Raw genomic sequence first — 17121 nt, forward strand, 5'->3', positions numbered from 1 at the left:
CTTTGAAATCAACATTTTTTTCCCTAGCCTGCTCAGTATCATGTCCTCCCTTAGGGACCATTCAGAGACCACAGAAATAGGTACAGTACTATTGATATACATAAGAGGGTACTAGTTAAAGTGGCCTGTTAAGTGGTTGCTCAATCATAAGTAGTCACAAAATGCCAAATTAGACAATTTTTAGTAAAATCTTTAAAGTGGATTTTCTCTTTTTAAAGTAAAGCAATAAAACAAAAACTGTCAGGCAATTCTCCCAACTTCTTCAGGAATTAGAAATAAGCAAGCAAGTCTTTAATTGCAGCCAAGATATGAGCACAGAACATAGGAAGCTACCAGTTCCCATTTACTGTATGTATGCAAGAGGTAGTGAATGCTGCCTTTCAGATATATTTATTGATTTATGTATTTTATTTATGTGACTTGTATGATCACCCGTCATATCTACACAAGCTCTGACCAGCTTTTGGACTTCAGCTTCCATGGCCCTTGTCATTACTTACAGCCTCTGATGGAAGTTCTCTGTAAATCAACAGAGAACATCAGATTGTTCTGCCTTTATCAACTCTGGCTGGCAAAAACTGTTCCGAATCTCCAAAAATCATTTTCATATCTCAACCAATAAGAGCTTGAAATGCAGATTCTTTGCATGCAGAGCATAAGCTCTATCATATATATATGATTTCTTCACTGAAAGAAGAATCTGGAAATATGATCCATCATTTAATAACTCTGACTGCAATATTTTGAACTGTAGAACATTGAGTAACTCCCGATTCTAATATAATTATTGTCCCCAAGATTAATGGAGAGATATGTATAAATTTATGTTCCAGACAGGCATGTTATTTCATGCAATGGATGGATCACTGTATACTTTATCCAAAATTTTCCTCGTTTGCCTCCATACAAATTTCTGTCTGACTTCTCTTCTTGCTGTGTTCATATATTAAACCTAGCCATATTATGGTTTAGTTCAGTTTGGTTTTCTGTGTTGTTTGAACCATTATGATTTTTTTGATTTTTATCCTGCCTTATTACTTTATAAATAACTCAAGAAAGCGAACATATCTAATACTTCTTCCTCCTCTAAAAAAAGGAAGAATAGCCATAATAACTCTGTGAGTTATTTATTTATTTATTTATTTATTTATTTATTTATTTTTGTCACACAGTATATATATAAGCATAAAATAATTATACTATATATAAGCATATATATGAGTATGAGTATGTAATAACTATATTAATTGGATATAACGAAAACAATAGGACAGGAACGGTAGGAACGTTTGTACTCTTATGCATGCCCCTTACAGACCTCTTAGGAATGGGGTGAGGTCAATGGTAGATAGTTTTTGGTTGAAGCTTTGGGGATTTTGGGAAGAGTCAGGTAGTGTATTCCAAGTATTAACAACTCTGTTACTGAAGTCATATTTTCTGCAATCAAGATTGGAGCGGTTAACATTAAGCTTAAATCTATTGTGTGCTCGTGTATTGTTGCAATTGAAGCTGAAGTAGTCTTCGACAGGAAGGACATTGTAATAGATGATTCTATGAGTTAAACTCAGGTCATGTCGAAGGCGGCATAGTTCTAAATTTTCTAAACCCAGGATTTTAAGTCTGGTGGCATAAGGTATTTTGTTGTATTTGGAGGAGTGGAGTACTCTTCTTGTAAAATATTTCTGGACACGTTCAATTGTATTGATGTCAGAAATGTGGTAGGGGTTCCAAACAGTCGAGCTGTATTCAAGAATTGGTCTAGCAAATGTTTTATATGCTCTGGTTAGTAGTGTAGTGTTTTTGGAGAAGAAGCTACGCAAGATGAGGTTTACAACTTTTAAACCCTTTTTTGCGATGTAGTTACAGTGGGCTTTGGCACAGATAATAATAATAATAATAATAATAATAATAATAATAATAATAATAATAATAATAATAATAATAATAATAATAATAATAATAATAATAATAATAATAATAATAACGTTTTAATTTGTATACCGCCCTTCTCCCGAAGGACTCAGGGCAGTGAACAGGCAAATAAAATACAAACAGAAACATACACCATAATTAAAACAACCCTTAAAAATCTGATTCAAATTAGCCAAAAAATTTAAAATAACCTTACACCCCATAAAAATTACAGAATTTAAAACCCACAATTAAAATTTAAAATTTAGAATTTAAAATCAAGCCAGTCCAGCCAAACGGAATAAATAAGTTTTAAGTTCATAAAGTTCCCGAGGTCAGGTAGTTCCTGAGAGTCCTCTCTGTGCTGGGAGATAGAGGCCTTCATTTGATATGAAAACTCCAAGGTCTTTAACTGGGTGGGGGTCATCAGAAAGGTAATGTCCATCAAGCTTGTACTTAGTGTTTAGGTTCTTTTTTCCAATATGTAAGACTGAGCATTTGCTGGTTGAGATTTGGAGTTGCCAAGTTTTAGACCATTTACATAAGAAGTTCAGGTCTTTTTGGAGGATAGCTGTATTGCTGGTGGTGTTAAATAGTTTGACATTATCAGCAAAGAGAACACAATTACTTGTAATATGGTCACAGAGATCATTAATGTATAATATGAAGAGTGTTGGTCCAAGAACACTGCCTTGGGGAACGCCACTTTTAACAGGAACAGGGTTGGGTGGGGCTGAAAGAGAGCGAGTGGCCCAAAGTCACTGCTGCATTTCATGTCTAAAATGGGACTAGAATTCAGATTTCTTGGTTTCTAGGTCAGCACCTTAACCCTTTCACCATGAAAAATCAAGGTGTTTTAGTTTATGAGATCACCAGGTTATAGACATTCTTCTAGCTATTGAAAAACAGCACTGAATGTTCAAGCATGAATCTGAAAAAGATGACATGAGGAGATCAAGCTGCAAGAAAGTCTGTTCACTGACCGTATTGTGTTGAAAGAATTTTCTGTTTTACATTTAAAATATGATGTGTGATAATCAGTGAATAAAAGAAAATTTGAAACGTGAAAGCAGAAATGTACTGTAAGCATTAGGAATAACTGAACTTAATGGGCATTGCAATGGGCTATTACAGTATAGATATGATAAACTATTCAGGCAGTATAAAGGAATAGAATGTAATGACAGTAAAACAGGTATTTCTAAATAAGTTCTAAATAAGCTCTAGCTAAATAAATGTGAAAGATCATCACATCCAATGAGCCTCAGTGTTGTGCAAATGAATGCATGAATTACAAATGCAATATTATAAGACACTCAGAAATTCTAGACCAAATTGCAACAGGTGCTAAATGTGTCATCTAGAAAGGATATAAGACTACAAAAGAATCATCAAAATGAATGAATTTCTAGGATTTTCAAGAGAATTGAGAAAGTTATATTAAGGTACTTAGGAGAAATTCTATGTGGTTAATTACACATGAGTCACCTCTGTAACAACAGAATTGGGAAGGTCTTTGTAATGTGTGCTGTGGGGATTTTGGAGGACATTGAACACCACCACTGACTAAATATTCTGTAGACAAATGTTGCTATGAGTGGGCTGGACACTGCATACTTAGAAAACTCACAGAGTGACTCACATTTATAGGAATGAATTTCTAGGATGGATTTCAGTATGTGTAACAAGAAAATTACCATTATTTTTTAATTTATCTGAACTTCTAGAACATGATAATATTATTTTGTTGAGATATATTCTATGAAACCTTTTGAATAAACATGCAAGATGGAAGTATAAGAAAAAGACAATATCTTTAACATCATATAATGTCATTTGTTCTCTACAGAATTCTTAAATCTAGGAGCAGTGGCCATCTTTGAAATGTTAAGAGTATGTTATAGGTATTGTGGAAATCTTATTAAATTGCATGTTAGACTCTCAACATCTTGTGAGATTTTCATAATATTTCACAATATTTCTATTCAATTCTGGCAGTTTGCTAATATTGCTAGAAATCTGTGTGGATGCCAGACAGCTATGAGATACAAAATTGTCTTGCAGGATCATGGAGACTAAAGGATTACAAATTTCAGTAAGTATTTCACGTATCCAAGCTTATTCCACATCTTAAGAAAAGCAAGGCAGTTGGAGGCAATTTGATCTTAGAAGATGTTAAAGACAAACATGGAATTGTGGGTCCCAGTTTGGGTATCCTTGTTCACCAACACAGAAACATAATAGTTTTACAATATATTTCATTTGATAGTGCCAGGTTATCTATCTGTAAGCATTAGGAATAACTGAACTTAATGGGCATTGCAATGGGCTATTACAGTATAGATATGATAAACTATTCAGGCAGTTTAAAGGAATAGAATGTAATGACAGTAAAACAGGTATTTCTAAATAAGTTCTAAATAAGTTCTAAATAAGCTCTAGCTAAATAAATGTGAAAGATCATCACATCCAATGAGCCTCAGTGTTGTGCAAATGAATGCATGAATTACAAATGCAATATTATAAGACACTCAGAAATTTTAGACCAAATTGCAACAGGTGCTAAATGTGTCATCTAGAAAGGATATAAGACTACAAAAGAATCATCAAAATGAATGAATCATTGAGAAAATGGAGGAACATGAAATCAGAGAAAATTTGGCTTGGACCTAATAAAACATTTATTAGGTTATTTATTAGGTCATTGTTAATTATTTATTAACAATAAAACCTAATAAAAGTTTTGCAAAGTTAATTCTTTGTTGATTACCAACATTACTTGGATAACCTGAATGAAATAAATGTATGAATTAAATATGAAATAAATGGGAAATACTGGAGAAATGCAGTGTTGGAATTTTCAGTATTACTTTGCTGCCATCTAATCATCATCCAGATTTTTTAAATTGAGACTAGATAGTCCTTATGTAGAATATTTGTCATTGCATGCTGTAGTATATCTTTACTTTCCAACAAAGTAAAGTTAGGTTGTGTTTTATTTTGGGTCTCATCCAGTGTTTATTGGGTAGATGGGTGGCTCTAAGAATTTGTTACATAAACAAATGAACAAAAATGCTTCTGTGTAGGGTTCCATCATCACAATCTTTTATGTCCTTTACAAGGTGGCTGTATCTCAGGGAAGGAGGAAGCCCAGCTTCTTTCAAACATCCATTTCTATCATCCTCAGCTAAGAGATGGTTGAAGCTTTAGTACAAAAAAAACCAGACTGCATCAGCCTGCCTACTTCTCTTGTAAAGAACTTTAAGCATTTGCTCATCATCCTCCCCCACCAATCATCATTTAGTATTAGTAGCCAGTGAGTGGCACTCATTGAGGGTAGAAAGTTAACACCTTCTGCACTGCTTTTACTTTTTTTTTACGAGTGAGCAATACACAATGCTCACAGACAGATTGGTACCTTCATATGTTTCTTAAATATCCATTCTGAGCAACACTCACTATCCAAGTGTGTAATTGGGGAGACAATTACACTCTAATTAATGTTTTGAACAGTTAGATTCATCACCATATTTTATTAAAAGGAAAGTGCTGTTAATGGAACAGGTCACAATTACCAGCCCTGTTTGCATGAATAGATTATAAATTATAAATTGATCTAAAGTGTGATCAAGACCATGACCATGTTTTAGAACATGCAATATATTTATCATTATGGATAAGAGTTGCATTTTTGCACCTTCCAGCTTTATACTTCCAGCTTTAAAATACGCTGCAACAAGTGGATAATTCTCTCTTTTTAAAAAAATGTAAAGAAGAATATTGAAAGGCTCATGTAGCTATACGTTTTACTTTCTGCTACCATCAAAAGACCAAAAGGAAAAGTCGCTTATGTTTTACAAGTAAAGACAATTAAAATTATGAAAGTATTAGCTAAAGCTATTGATCTTTGTCATATAGGCATTTAGGACCAATATACCTATACTTAAAGTTATCAAAAAAGTGTTAGAATTTGAGGGAAAAATTCAAAGATAAATCAGTATTATTATTATTATTTAATTTTGTCATAACAGTATACATAAACATTGTCATAAGTAAAAAACATATCATGAATAAATATATATATGTTTTCTGAGGTTATCGCGGGTGTTTGTATGTAGATCTTTGGTTATTCAGGTTTTCTCCCGCGTAAAATTGGAAGTGTCTTGGCGACGTTTCGACGAAGTCTCATTCGTCATCTTCAGGCTTCAGCTTCGTGCTTCTGGGAGCAAAAGCTGAAGCCTGAAGATGACGAATGAGACTTCAAACGTCCAAGACACTTCCAATTTTATATATATATATATATATATATATATATATATATATATATATATATATATATATATATATATATATATATATATATATGTAAAGAATATGCATTAGCTATATTAATTAGATATAATAAAGGGAACAATAGGACAGGAATGGTAGGCACTTTTGTGCTCTTATGCACGCCCCTTATAGTCCTCTTAAGAATGGGGTGAGGTCAATAGTAGACAGTTTTTGGTTGAAGATTTTGGGATTTTGAGTAGAGATTATGGAATCAGGAAATGAGTTCCAAGCATTAACAGCTCTGTTGCAGAAGTCATATTTTCTGCAATCAAGTTTATTCTTTGCTTTGAGACCAGTGGGATTTTAAAAAAATCTGTCTCTCTAGTTTCTATGAAACAAATAGTTATGTTTCAGATAAATTCCCTTTCATGATGTGTAATAGTCACTATAAGCAGAACAAAGGATACATTCTCAGTATATTCAGTATTTGCAGATGTTTTTCTGCCTTAGCAGACATTCTGTATCATGCAGTATTATTTTAAACTTAATTTCTTTTGTAGAATATTGATCAGTTCCCATGAGTAAAAAGATCTAGTTGCTTCTCTAAAACCTGCCTGGGGATAGGATGGAGTGAGAATTCAATTGGACAAATTTGTATTTGCACATCACATTTTAATGTCATTTTCAACTCCAGGTATAAATCCCTTAACAGAGCAGATCAGATGTACTTGTAAGTGTCTTGTAGAATGAAAAAAGGTAGACATTTGTAGCCATTCAAAGACAACCTAATGACATCAACCACAGGAGTGTAAATATGCAGTTTCTTCATATGATCCAGTTGGATGTGTTCCATGGCCTGCAACACTCTATCCTACTTCTCATGTATAGATTCTATGTATGTAATAATGACAAATAGCTTAATCATTTTTTAAAGATATACATATATATTGTGTCAGGCAAAATAAGAAATATTTGTATTGTTTTTGTAATGGGGGAAAATACAAAACTACAAAAAAAAATGTCCCATTTAAAAGTGGTCCAGCCTGCTTCAGAGTACAGTTTCAATATGCTCTTCAATATCTAATTCAATATCTAATGCAATCCTCAGTTTGTGTATATTTGCTATAGAAGCACAGATGCAGATAAGCAGTAAAGGCAAATAAGATCACAGCCTGTATCACTGGAGGATCACAGGCTCTGAGAAAAGCAAAAGTCAACTAAAATTGAAGAAAAGCAGGGGAAAGAGTATCCAAGGTATCTGGATTCGGATCTAAGATTGGAAATCACATAAATTGCCTACTGTACATAAATTCTTACCTAAATCAATTTTGCAGTACCATTTGGTTAATGAAGCCTATTATTGAATCTATATAAAAATCTAAATCTAGCCAATATTCAGGTCGTCTGAACCCCTGGCACCATAATCAGGATTGTACGAGTTAGATCTAAATGAGTCAGAGGACGCCAGTTTGCTTATATCTAACTTAAATAATTGAAAATGACCTGTATTTAAAAGCAATAAAATGATACAGCCATATATCATCTCAACAAATGCAGACTTTTCCTAAATATGATTTTATCTCTTAAGGGAAAAAAACTTCATTTTATTTTTAGAATATTAACAGCAGGGGATCAGGGACTAGCAACATTTTTTGGACTCTGAAGACCAGCCTAAGTGAAGATTTACTTTCCCTTTCTGGAATATAAGAAGACCAGCATTTCAGCAGATCTAACCAAGTTTTATAGGTATTGTGGAAATCTTATTAAATTGCATGTTAGACTCTCAACATCTTGTGAGATTTTCATAATATTTCACAATATTTCTATTCAATTCTGGCAGTTTGCTAATATTGCTAGAAATCTGTGTGGATGCCAGACAGCTATGAGATACAAAATTGTCTTGCAGGATCATGGAGACTAAAGGATTACAAATTTCAGTAAGTATTTCACGTATCCAAGCTTATTCCACATCTTAAGAAAAGCAAGGCAGTTGGAGGCAATTTGATCTTAGAAGATGTTAAAGACAAACATGGAATTGTGGGTCCCAGTTTGGGTATCCTTGTTCACCAACACAGAAACATAATAGTTTTACAATATATTTCATTTGATAGTGCCAGGTTATCTATCTGTAAGCATTGTAATTTTCAGCACAAAAATAGATATGGTACTTTTCTTATTTATGATTCTATCATCACACTCAGGAAAAATTTTAGGCTGAAGAAATATTCTAATTATAGGATGAGTAGAATGGGAACACAACAGACTTTTTAAAGGAAAAAGGATATGGCTACATCTTCAGCTCTATATTTCTAGGATTTTCAAGAGAATTGAGAAAGTTATATTAAGGTACTTAGGAGAAATTCTATGTGGTTAATTACACATGAGTCACCTCTGTAACAAGAGAATTGGGAAGGTCTTTGTAATGTGTGCTGTGGGGATTTTGGAGGACATTGAACACCACCACTGACTAAATATTCTGTAGACAAATGTTGCTATGAGTGGGCTGGACACTGCATACTTAGAAAACTCACAGAGTGACTCACATTTATAGGAATGAATTTCTAGGATGGATTTCAGTATGTGTAACAAGAAAATTACCATTATTTTTGAATTTATCTGAACTTCTAGAACATGATAATGTTATTATTTTGTTGAGATATATTCTATGAAACCTTTTGAATAAACATGCAAGATGGAAGTATAAGAAAAAGACAATATCTTTAACATCATATAATGTCATTTGTTCTCTACAGAATTCTTAAATCTAGGAGCAGTGGCCATCTTTGAAATGTTAAGAGTATGTTATAGGTATTCTCACAAAATGGCTGCCATGAGGATTTTTTATATTCATTCAATGGGACTTATGGATGACTCATGTACTAAGAAAGTAACAGCTGAGAAGATTCCCTGCCATCTCTTTTAAGTATTCAAAATGATCACGAAATTCAGCGTGATTTTTGTTTTCCAGATATAGCAACAGATTGCAACCACTATAATTTTTATTTTCCAAGTGCGCCCGTGATGGCTGTATATGTCCTGTAAGAATTCTTAGAAATCAAGATATTAGAGATTGGCACTTTGCTTTATTGTATATCAATTTTAAGCTTTTTTATGAGTTTAAATTGACAAGGAGCTTATATCTGTGGCTATATACATTCTTCTTCTGCCACTGGCCAACAAATGAAAGGGCAAGAGTTGTTTCCATCCATGTGATTGTAGACCAGTCAACTGAATATTAATACTGGAAAAGTTCTGGAACAGGTTATTAAGAAGTCAGTTTGTGAATATTTAGAAAGAATACATTACATGGCAGGAAACCTATCTGAGTTTATAAAAAACAAATTCATCTTTTTTTTGATAGAGTATCACCACCACCCCTCTTCCCCACAAAAAAATTAATCTAATCAGAACTGTCAAACATTCTGGCAGTTCCATTATTACAGGAATCCTATAATTTAACATGGATATAATATAGCCATAATATTTTCCTTAGAGGAAAGTAGTATTCTGATCCACAAGTGATCCTCTTCAATCTATACTTATAATAGGTAAAAGTCAAAATGTTACTGATACTTAGAAAAAATAACTGTTGGACAGTAACTAGTAGACTTATACATCTTCATCTTCTATAAATGCTTATTTAAAAGCCCTGCAGCAATTATTGAAGTCTGTTTCCAGGTAAATGTGTCTAAAAGTGCAGTTTTAACTAATCTCTAGGTACATGCTTTTTTAAGGACATAGTGAAGCTTTAATGAAAGGATGATGTTTTATTAACTGTTGTTACTATGGTATGTTGCTAAGGACTTATTAGTTCTGTTACTTTTAGTTTCAGGGCTGTATTTATAATATTTCAGTACTCTTTCTGCTGAGGAGAAAAACTTCTTCTTTTTTGCAGGAAATTACAGCAGTTAACGTCTGTCTGTTTTCTCTTTTTGTTTTTCCACCTAGCTTTGTCATTATGTAGTCTAGCTGTAAAAAGTTGTGTAATTTCTCTTCCATTGAATTCATTAATTAATCAAAATAGGAAGAAGTAATCAAACTTTAAAACTGCAATCTGTACTGAATGGGCTGTATGTAAACTTCTTTGGACTCAATGTAAGTTAGGTATTACACCTTAGATTTCTAAAAATGTGCACATGCATACATATATATATATATATATATATATATATATATATATATATATATATATATATATATATATATTTCTGAGCAGTCTAGGCTTCGAAAAAAGAGCAAAAAAGGTTCAGCAGAATCTGTTCGTTACCTAGTAGTATAAGGGAGAACCTGGTGTGGTGTGATAGAAAACGGGTCATATCCTTTGTGGTGTACCACATTCAATTAATATGGCAAGCTTTGTGATCCTGTCAGTTCTCACTGAGGGTGGAACCAATGTTTGTTTTCCCACTCCTCTTTTTTTTCCAAATTTTCAGAGGGTATCGCACTACAAAAGAATAATGGATTTCCGTCCAAGAGGACTGCATGGTCTGATAAAGTAAAATCTACAACAGAAAACAACTTGTTTTTTTCCCATCCATTAGGCTATAATTTCACTTACAAAAGAAAGTGTAATAAATTTTGGCGGGAAAAATAACTTTACTATTTTGGACATTCCTAATGACTGGCCTGTATAAACACTACTGAAAAATGGGGGTGAGAACAATTTAACCAAGGGAATGATTATTTTTCTTGCATTGTAACCTAGGTATTTGTCAGGTCAACTCATTTAGAATCATCTTAAACTCAGTGAAAGAAGGAAGCAGACTCACAGAAAAAGAAATCTTTTAAAGGTCATCGGGTCTCATGTAATTAAGCTCTATATTAAAAGGCAAAAACAGTATTTACAAAATTATCTACTGAAAATGTCATTTCAGTTAAACTTTCCCCTTGATACACATGCTAAATAGGATAAAATGGTTTTGGAATTAAGATCTGCTCAATCCCCATATGCAGCCGATTGAAGTGGCTTCTTCATTAGAGGGCGGGATGAGTTAATCCTTCTATTTAAAATGAAATTAATTTTTTAACCCAAATCTAATGTCTGTCATATTTCACATTGTGCATATGTCCCCAATTTATCCTCTCAAATTGCTTGGCAAGTGAAAACTAGTAAAGCTGTGACTAAGTAACTAGAGATATACTTAGGTTTATTATAATAAAAATGCAGAGAAGGCTTAAGTTTTTTGAGGAAAAAAAAATCCTAATAGAGAGTTCTAGTTCTAGTCATATTCTTCCAAAATCCCGTTCCATGTATTTCCTCATTTATGGGCCTCACTGTTAGATCTCTGGAGACTCTATATTGCCATGTCAACTAAAGTTTTCATCTTTATTACATTCTATAAAAATAAAATTTCCTCAATAAACCATTCCCTTTCTGTAGACAAAAAATAAAAACAAACATTTGGATGGGCAAAAGAAAAAAAAACCCAAAAACTAAAGCCAACTGTATACAGGAAGATGCTTGTTATTCTACTAATATTGCTTCCTTTCCTTGTTAACAATTCAGGGGATATGAGTCGGGGAAGATTTAGGGATTTCTCACTCCATTTTTGTCTTGTTTTTACTAAGAGACATTCCCTACTGCCTCAAAATATGTGACTCATACGATTCATAGTGATTCAAATCAACTAAACTCTCTGCTAATGCCAGTAAAACTTTGCTTGAAACTTTTAAAATTGAGTACAAAGGCATGCTTTTCTTAAATGTTCATTCTGGTTTTCAATCTATTCTTGAAACAGCAATAAGGTGGTGTGAGAAAAATGTGATTTTTCCTTCTTCGTTAAAATGCATATTAATACCAATAAGTTACTCATATAGACACTCATACAAATAGAGGACTCTGGAATATTTTTCTCTCCATCCAACATCTCATGAACTAATCGCATGTATTAATAAAAAAAAAAGTCTTGTTTTATTCCTTATCCATTACATGGCTTGGAGGACAAGTTAAATCCTGATCATATACTCCTGAGGAAAATCTAAGTTTCCTAAAAGAATATTTCCAGAGCATTTCTGCTTCAGAGTTTAAGCCAGTTTTCTCCAATCTGTAATCATCCAGATGTCTTGGGTAATTCCTTCTATCAGAGACAGCAGCAGTAGTGTTGTCTGAGAGTTTGGGCATTGCAGTCCACTATATTTAGGGAAGATCTTTGACATCTCAGTTAAGTTCTGCACTTTTCTCTATGCTTGTCTACATCTCTTGTTTATGGGTCTGAACTACATAAAGTATTTCATTTATTTTATTTATTTATTTATTTTATTTTGTCATAACAATATATGTAGGTATCATACAAAAAGATTATATAATATATAAACACATATATGGGTAAATATAAGGAGGTATAAGCATAAATGTATATAGGAAGAAGAAAAGAAAAACAATAGGACAGGAACGGTAGGCACGTTTTGTGCGCTTATGCACGCCCCTTATGGTCCCCTTAGGAATGGGGTGAGGTTAATAGTAGACAGTTTTTGGTTGAAGATTTTAGGATTTCTCACTCCATTTTTGTCTTGTTTTTACTAAGAGACATTCCCTACTGCCTCAAAATATGTGACTCATACGATTCATAGTGATTCAAATCAACTAAACTCTCTGCTAATGCCAGTAAAACTTTGCTTGAAACTTTTAAAATTGAGTACAAAGGCATGCTTTTCTTAAATGTTCATTCTGGTTTTCAATCTATTCTTGAAACAGCAATAAGGTGGTGTGAGAAAAATGTGATTTTTCCTTCTTCGTTAAAATGCATATTAATACCAATAAGTTACTCATATAGACACTCATACAAATAGAGGACTCTGGAATATTTTCTCTCCATCCAACATCTCATGAACTAATCGCATGTATTAATAAAAAAAAGTCTTGTTTTACTAAGAGACATTCCCTACTGCCTCAAAATATGTGACTCATACGATTCATAGTGATTCAAATCAACTAAACTCTCTGCTAATGCCAGTAAAACTTTGCTTGAAACTTTTAAAATTGAGTACAAAGGCATGCTTTTCTTAAATGTTCATTCTGGTTTTCAATCTATTCTTGAAACAGCAATAAGGTGGTGTGAGAAAAATGTGATTTTTCCTTCTTCGTTAAAATGCATATTAATACCAATAAGTTACTCATATAGACACTCATACAAATAGAGGACTCTGGAATATTTTCTCTCCATCCAACATCTCATGAACTAATCGCATGTATTAATAAAAAAAAGTCTTGTTTTACTAAGAGACATTCCCTACTGCCTCAAAATATGTGACTCATACGATTCATAGTGATTCAAATCAACTAAACTCTCTGCTAATGCCAGTAAAACTTTGCTTGAAACTTTTAAAATTGAGTACAAAGGCATGCTTTTCTTAAATGTTCATTCTGGTTTTCAATCTATTCTTGAAACAGCAATAAGGTGGTGTGAGAAAAATGTGATTTTTCCTTCTTCGTTAAAATGCATATTAATACCAATAAGTTACTCATATAGACACTCATACAAATAGAGGACTCTGGAATATTTTCTCTCCATCCAACATCTCATGAACTAATCGCATGTATTAATAAAAAAGAACTTGGGCAGAAAGAATGTATTTAATTATTCAAAATATGAATTGATAAAAATGGGACGTTTTGGATGAGAGCTTGGAGGAAATTAACCAGTGTATCAGGACTTGGAAAATGGAATGGAGGAGATACAAACAAAAGTGGATAAATATGAGGATATGATCGTGAATAAACAAGTTGATGTAAAGAAGTTTTCTTTAAATAGTTTGGATGAAATGCCTGAATTTGTGCTACAGGAGGCTGTCTCCTAACCAGAAAAACTCACAGGGTTAATGCTTTCCAAGAGTTCTCTTTTGGACTGATGGAATATACGGCAGTAATTTGTGGATTCTTGGACATAAGGAATTACTAGGAAATATTGTGACTGACTTTTCAAAAGGAGTAATGAAGGAAAGACAGAGATTAATGCATCAAAAAAATGGCAAGAGACAAAAGTATTATCCTTGAAACAAGGTTTTTTGAAATATTAACAGACAAAAATAAAAACAAACATTTGGATGGGCAAAAGAAAAAAAAACCCAAAAACTAAAGCCAACTGTATACAGGAAGATGCTTGTTATTCTACTAATATTGCTTCCTTTCCTTGTTAACAATTCAGGGGATATGAGTCGGGGAAGATTTAGGGATTTCTCACTCCATTTTTGTCTTGTTCTTACTAAGAGACATTCCCTACTGCCTCAAAATATGTGACTCATACGATTCATAGTGATTCAAATCAACTAAACTCTCTGCTAATGCCAGTAAAACTTTGCTTGAAACTTTTAAAATTGAGTACAAAGGCATGCTTTTCTTAAATGTTCATTCTGGTTTTCAATCTATTCTTGAAACAGCAATAAGGTGGTGTGAGAAAAATGTGATTTTTCCTTCTTCGTTAAAATGCATATTAATACCAATAAGTTACTCATATAGACACTCATACAAATAGAGGACTCTGGAATATTTTTCTCTCCATCCAACATCTCATGAACTAATCGCATGTATTAATAAAAAAAAAGTCTTGTTTTATTCCTTATCCATTACATGGCTTGGAGGACAAGTTAAATCCTGATCATATACTCCTGAGGAAAATCTAAGTTTCCTAAAAGAATATTTCCAGAGCATTTCTGCTTCAGAGTTTAAGCCAGTTTTCTCCAATCTGTAATCATCCAGATGTCTTGGGTAATTCCTTCTATCAGAGACAGCAGCAGTAGTGTTGTCTGAGATGGGGGTTGTGGAGATAGGTGGCTGTAGTTTCCTTTCAAACCTGCAGTAAAACTCATTCAGGTCATCTGCCAGTTGTTGATTACCTTCAGCCTGGGAAGGAGGTTTGCCATAGCCGGTGATACTTTTAAGAGTTTTCCACATGTTTGCTGGTTCATTTGTTGAGAACTGATTCTTCAGCTTTCCAGAGTAGCTTATTTTTGCTGCTCTGATTTCTCTTGTTAATACATTTCTGGCCTGATTGCACAGCATTTTATCACCTTTTCTGTAGGCTTCTTCTTTGGAATGACTGCTTAAGTTTAGCTGTGAATCAAGGTTTGTTGTTACTGTATATTCGCAAGTTCCTTGTTGGTACACATAGGTCTTCACAGAAGCTGACATATTATGTTTTGATGTGGGTTATAATTATTGTTTTTCTTTTCTGTTCAAGGAAAGAGAAAATGGGCATGTGATATTTGTATGTATGTGTGAGTGTGTGTGTGTGTGTGTGTAAAAAACACAAATATAATTTCTCTATGAACAGATTAGTATAATTATGGGTATTTTAGATCTAATTCAGAGTATGGCTCCTATAAACCAGGGGTGAAATCCAGCCAGTTCTATCTGGCTTGGGCGAACCAGTAGCAGCGGCTGCAGGAGGCTCCACCCACCCACGTCGACATCATTCTGTCACTTTTTTGGTGACATTTTAAGCCTCTGTGCATGCGCAGAAGGATTTGCGCATGCAGAGATGATGGCGTGCGCACATTGGTAGGAAGGTAAGTGAATTTCACACCTGCTATAAACTATAGATCTCAGTATTTGCTTGATAATAATCTCTTGGAGATTTTTCTGATGTTATGTCTACAAAGTATTGCAGTTAGAGATTCATTCTGTTTCATAGAGTTTTTTTAAATAAATATTTTTATTTATTTTATTTATTTTATTTATTTATTTATTTTATTTATTTATTTATTTTATTTATTTATTTTATTTATTTATTTTATTTATTTATTTATTTTATTTATTTTATTTTGTCATAACAATATATGTAGGTATCATACAAAAAGATAATCATGGAAAAATGCACTACTAAGAGCTTCTGAAAAGTGCAAACATGCATTTTCTTAAAGATGTGAGTCAAAAGTATATTTAAAAGTTTGAGTGACACTTACCTCGAACGAAGCACTGCTGGTAAGAAGGAAATGACTCAAATATGCTGTTTGAAGCCATGGTTTCCTCTTTAAAAACTTATTCTCTCTTTTATAAGAGTCTGGTATATGATTTCCTTCACCTTAGGAAGTAAAAAATCAAGAATGGCCATTATAAGCAACTTCTTGTCTGTCAATGCACTTTGCATCTTTTTGTCTGCAAAGCACTTAAATTCAGTTTCTCTCACACAAACCCTGAAAGTGTTTTGTAAGAAAAAAAAAGTCTTGTTTTACTAAGAGACATTCCCTACTGCCTCAAAATATGTGACTCATACGATTCATAGTGATTCAAATCAACTAAACTCTCTGCTAATGCCAGTAAAACTTTGCTTGAAACTTTTAAAATTGAGTACAAAGGCATGCTTTTCTTAAATGTTCATTCTGGTTTTCAATCTATTCTTGAAACAGCAATAAGGTGGTGTGAGAAAAATGTGATTTTCCTTCTTCGTTAAAATGCATATTAATACCAATAAGTTACTCATATAGACACTCATACAAATAGAGGACTCTGGAATATTTTCTCTCCATCCAACATCTCATGAACTAATCGCATGTATTAATAAAAAAAAAAGTCTTGTTTTATTCCTTATCCATTACATGGCTTGGAGGACAAGTTAAATCCTGATCATATACTCCTGAGGAAAATCTAAGTTTCCTAAAAGAATATTTCCAGAGCATTTCTGCTTCAGAGTTTAAGCCAGTTTTCTCCAATCTGTAATCATCCAGATGTCTTGGGTAATTCCTTCTATCAGAGACAGCAGCAGTAGTGTTGTCTGAGAGTTTGGGCATTGCAGTCCACTATATTTAGGGAAGATCTTTGACATCTCAGTTAAGTTCTGCACTTTTCTCTATGCTTGTCTACATCTCTTGTTTATGGGTCTGAACTACATAAAGTATTTCATTTATTTTATTTTGTCATAACAATAAATGAAGCTCAGCACAACTTTTAACAAAAAAAATAAACAAATGACTACTTGCAACTGTACCTATTATTTTATTACT

The 17121-nt window shown here is 33.1% G+C and overlaps 1 protein-coding gene across 1 annotated transcript in view; it reads right to left on the reverse strand.

Moving 5' to 3' along the window:
• Positions 1-16294, reverse strand: part of RUNX1 (RUNX family transcription factor 1) — a 212204-nt gene extending 195910 nt beyond the window's left edge. Inside the window, exon 1 of the mRNA XM_058185419.1 lies at positions 16084-16294. Within this exon, the coding sequence (XP_058041402.1) occupies positions 16084-16141 (58 nt within the window). The 5' untranslated portion in view covers positions 16142-16294. The remainder of the gene's footprint in view (positions 1-16083) is intronic.
• Between the last annotated feature and the right edge of the window lie 827 nt (positions 16295-17121).

This window comes from Ahaetulla prasina, chromosome 5, assembly GCF_028640845.1.
Source record: "Ahaetulla prasina isolate Xishuangbanna chromosome 5, ASM2864084v1, whole genome shotgun sequence".
In the NCBI taxonomy this organism is placed as follows: Eukaryota; Metazoa; Chordata; class Lepidosauria; order Squamata; family Colubridae; genus Ahaetulla; species Ahaetulla prasina.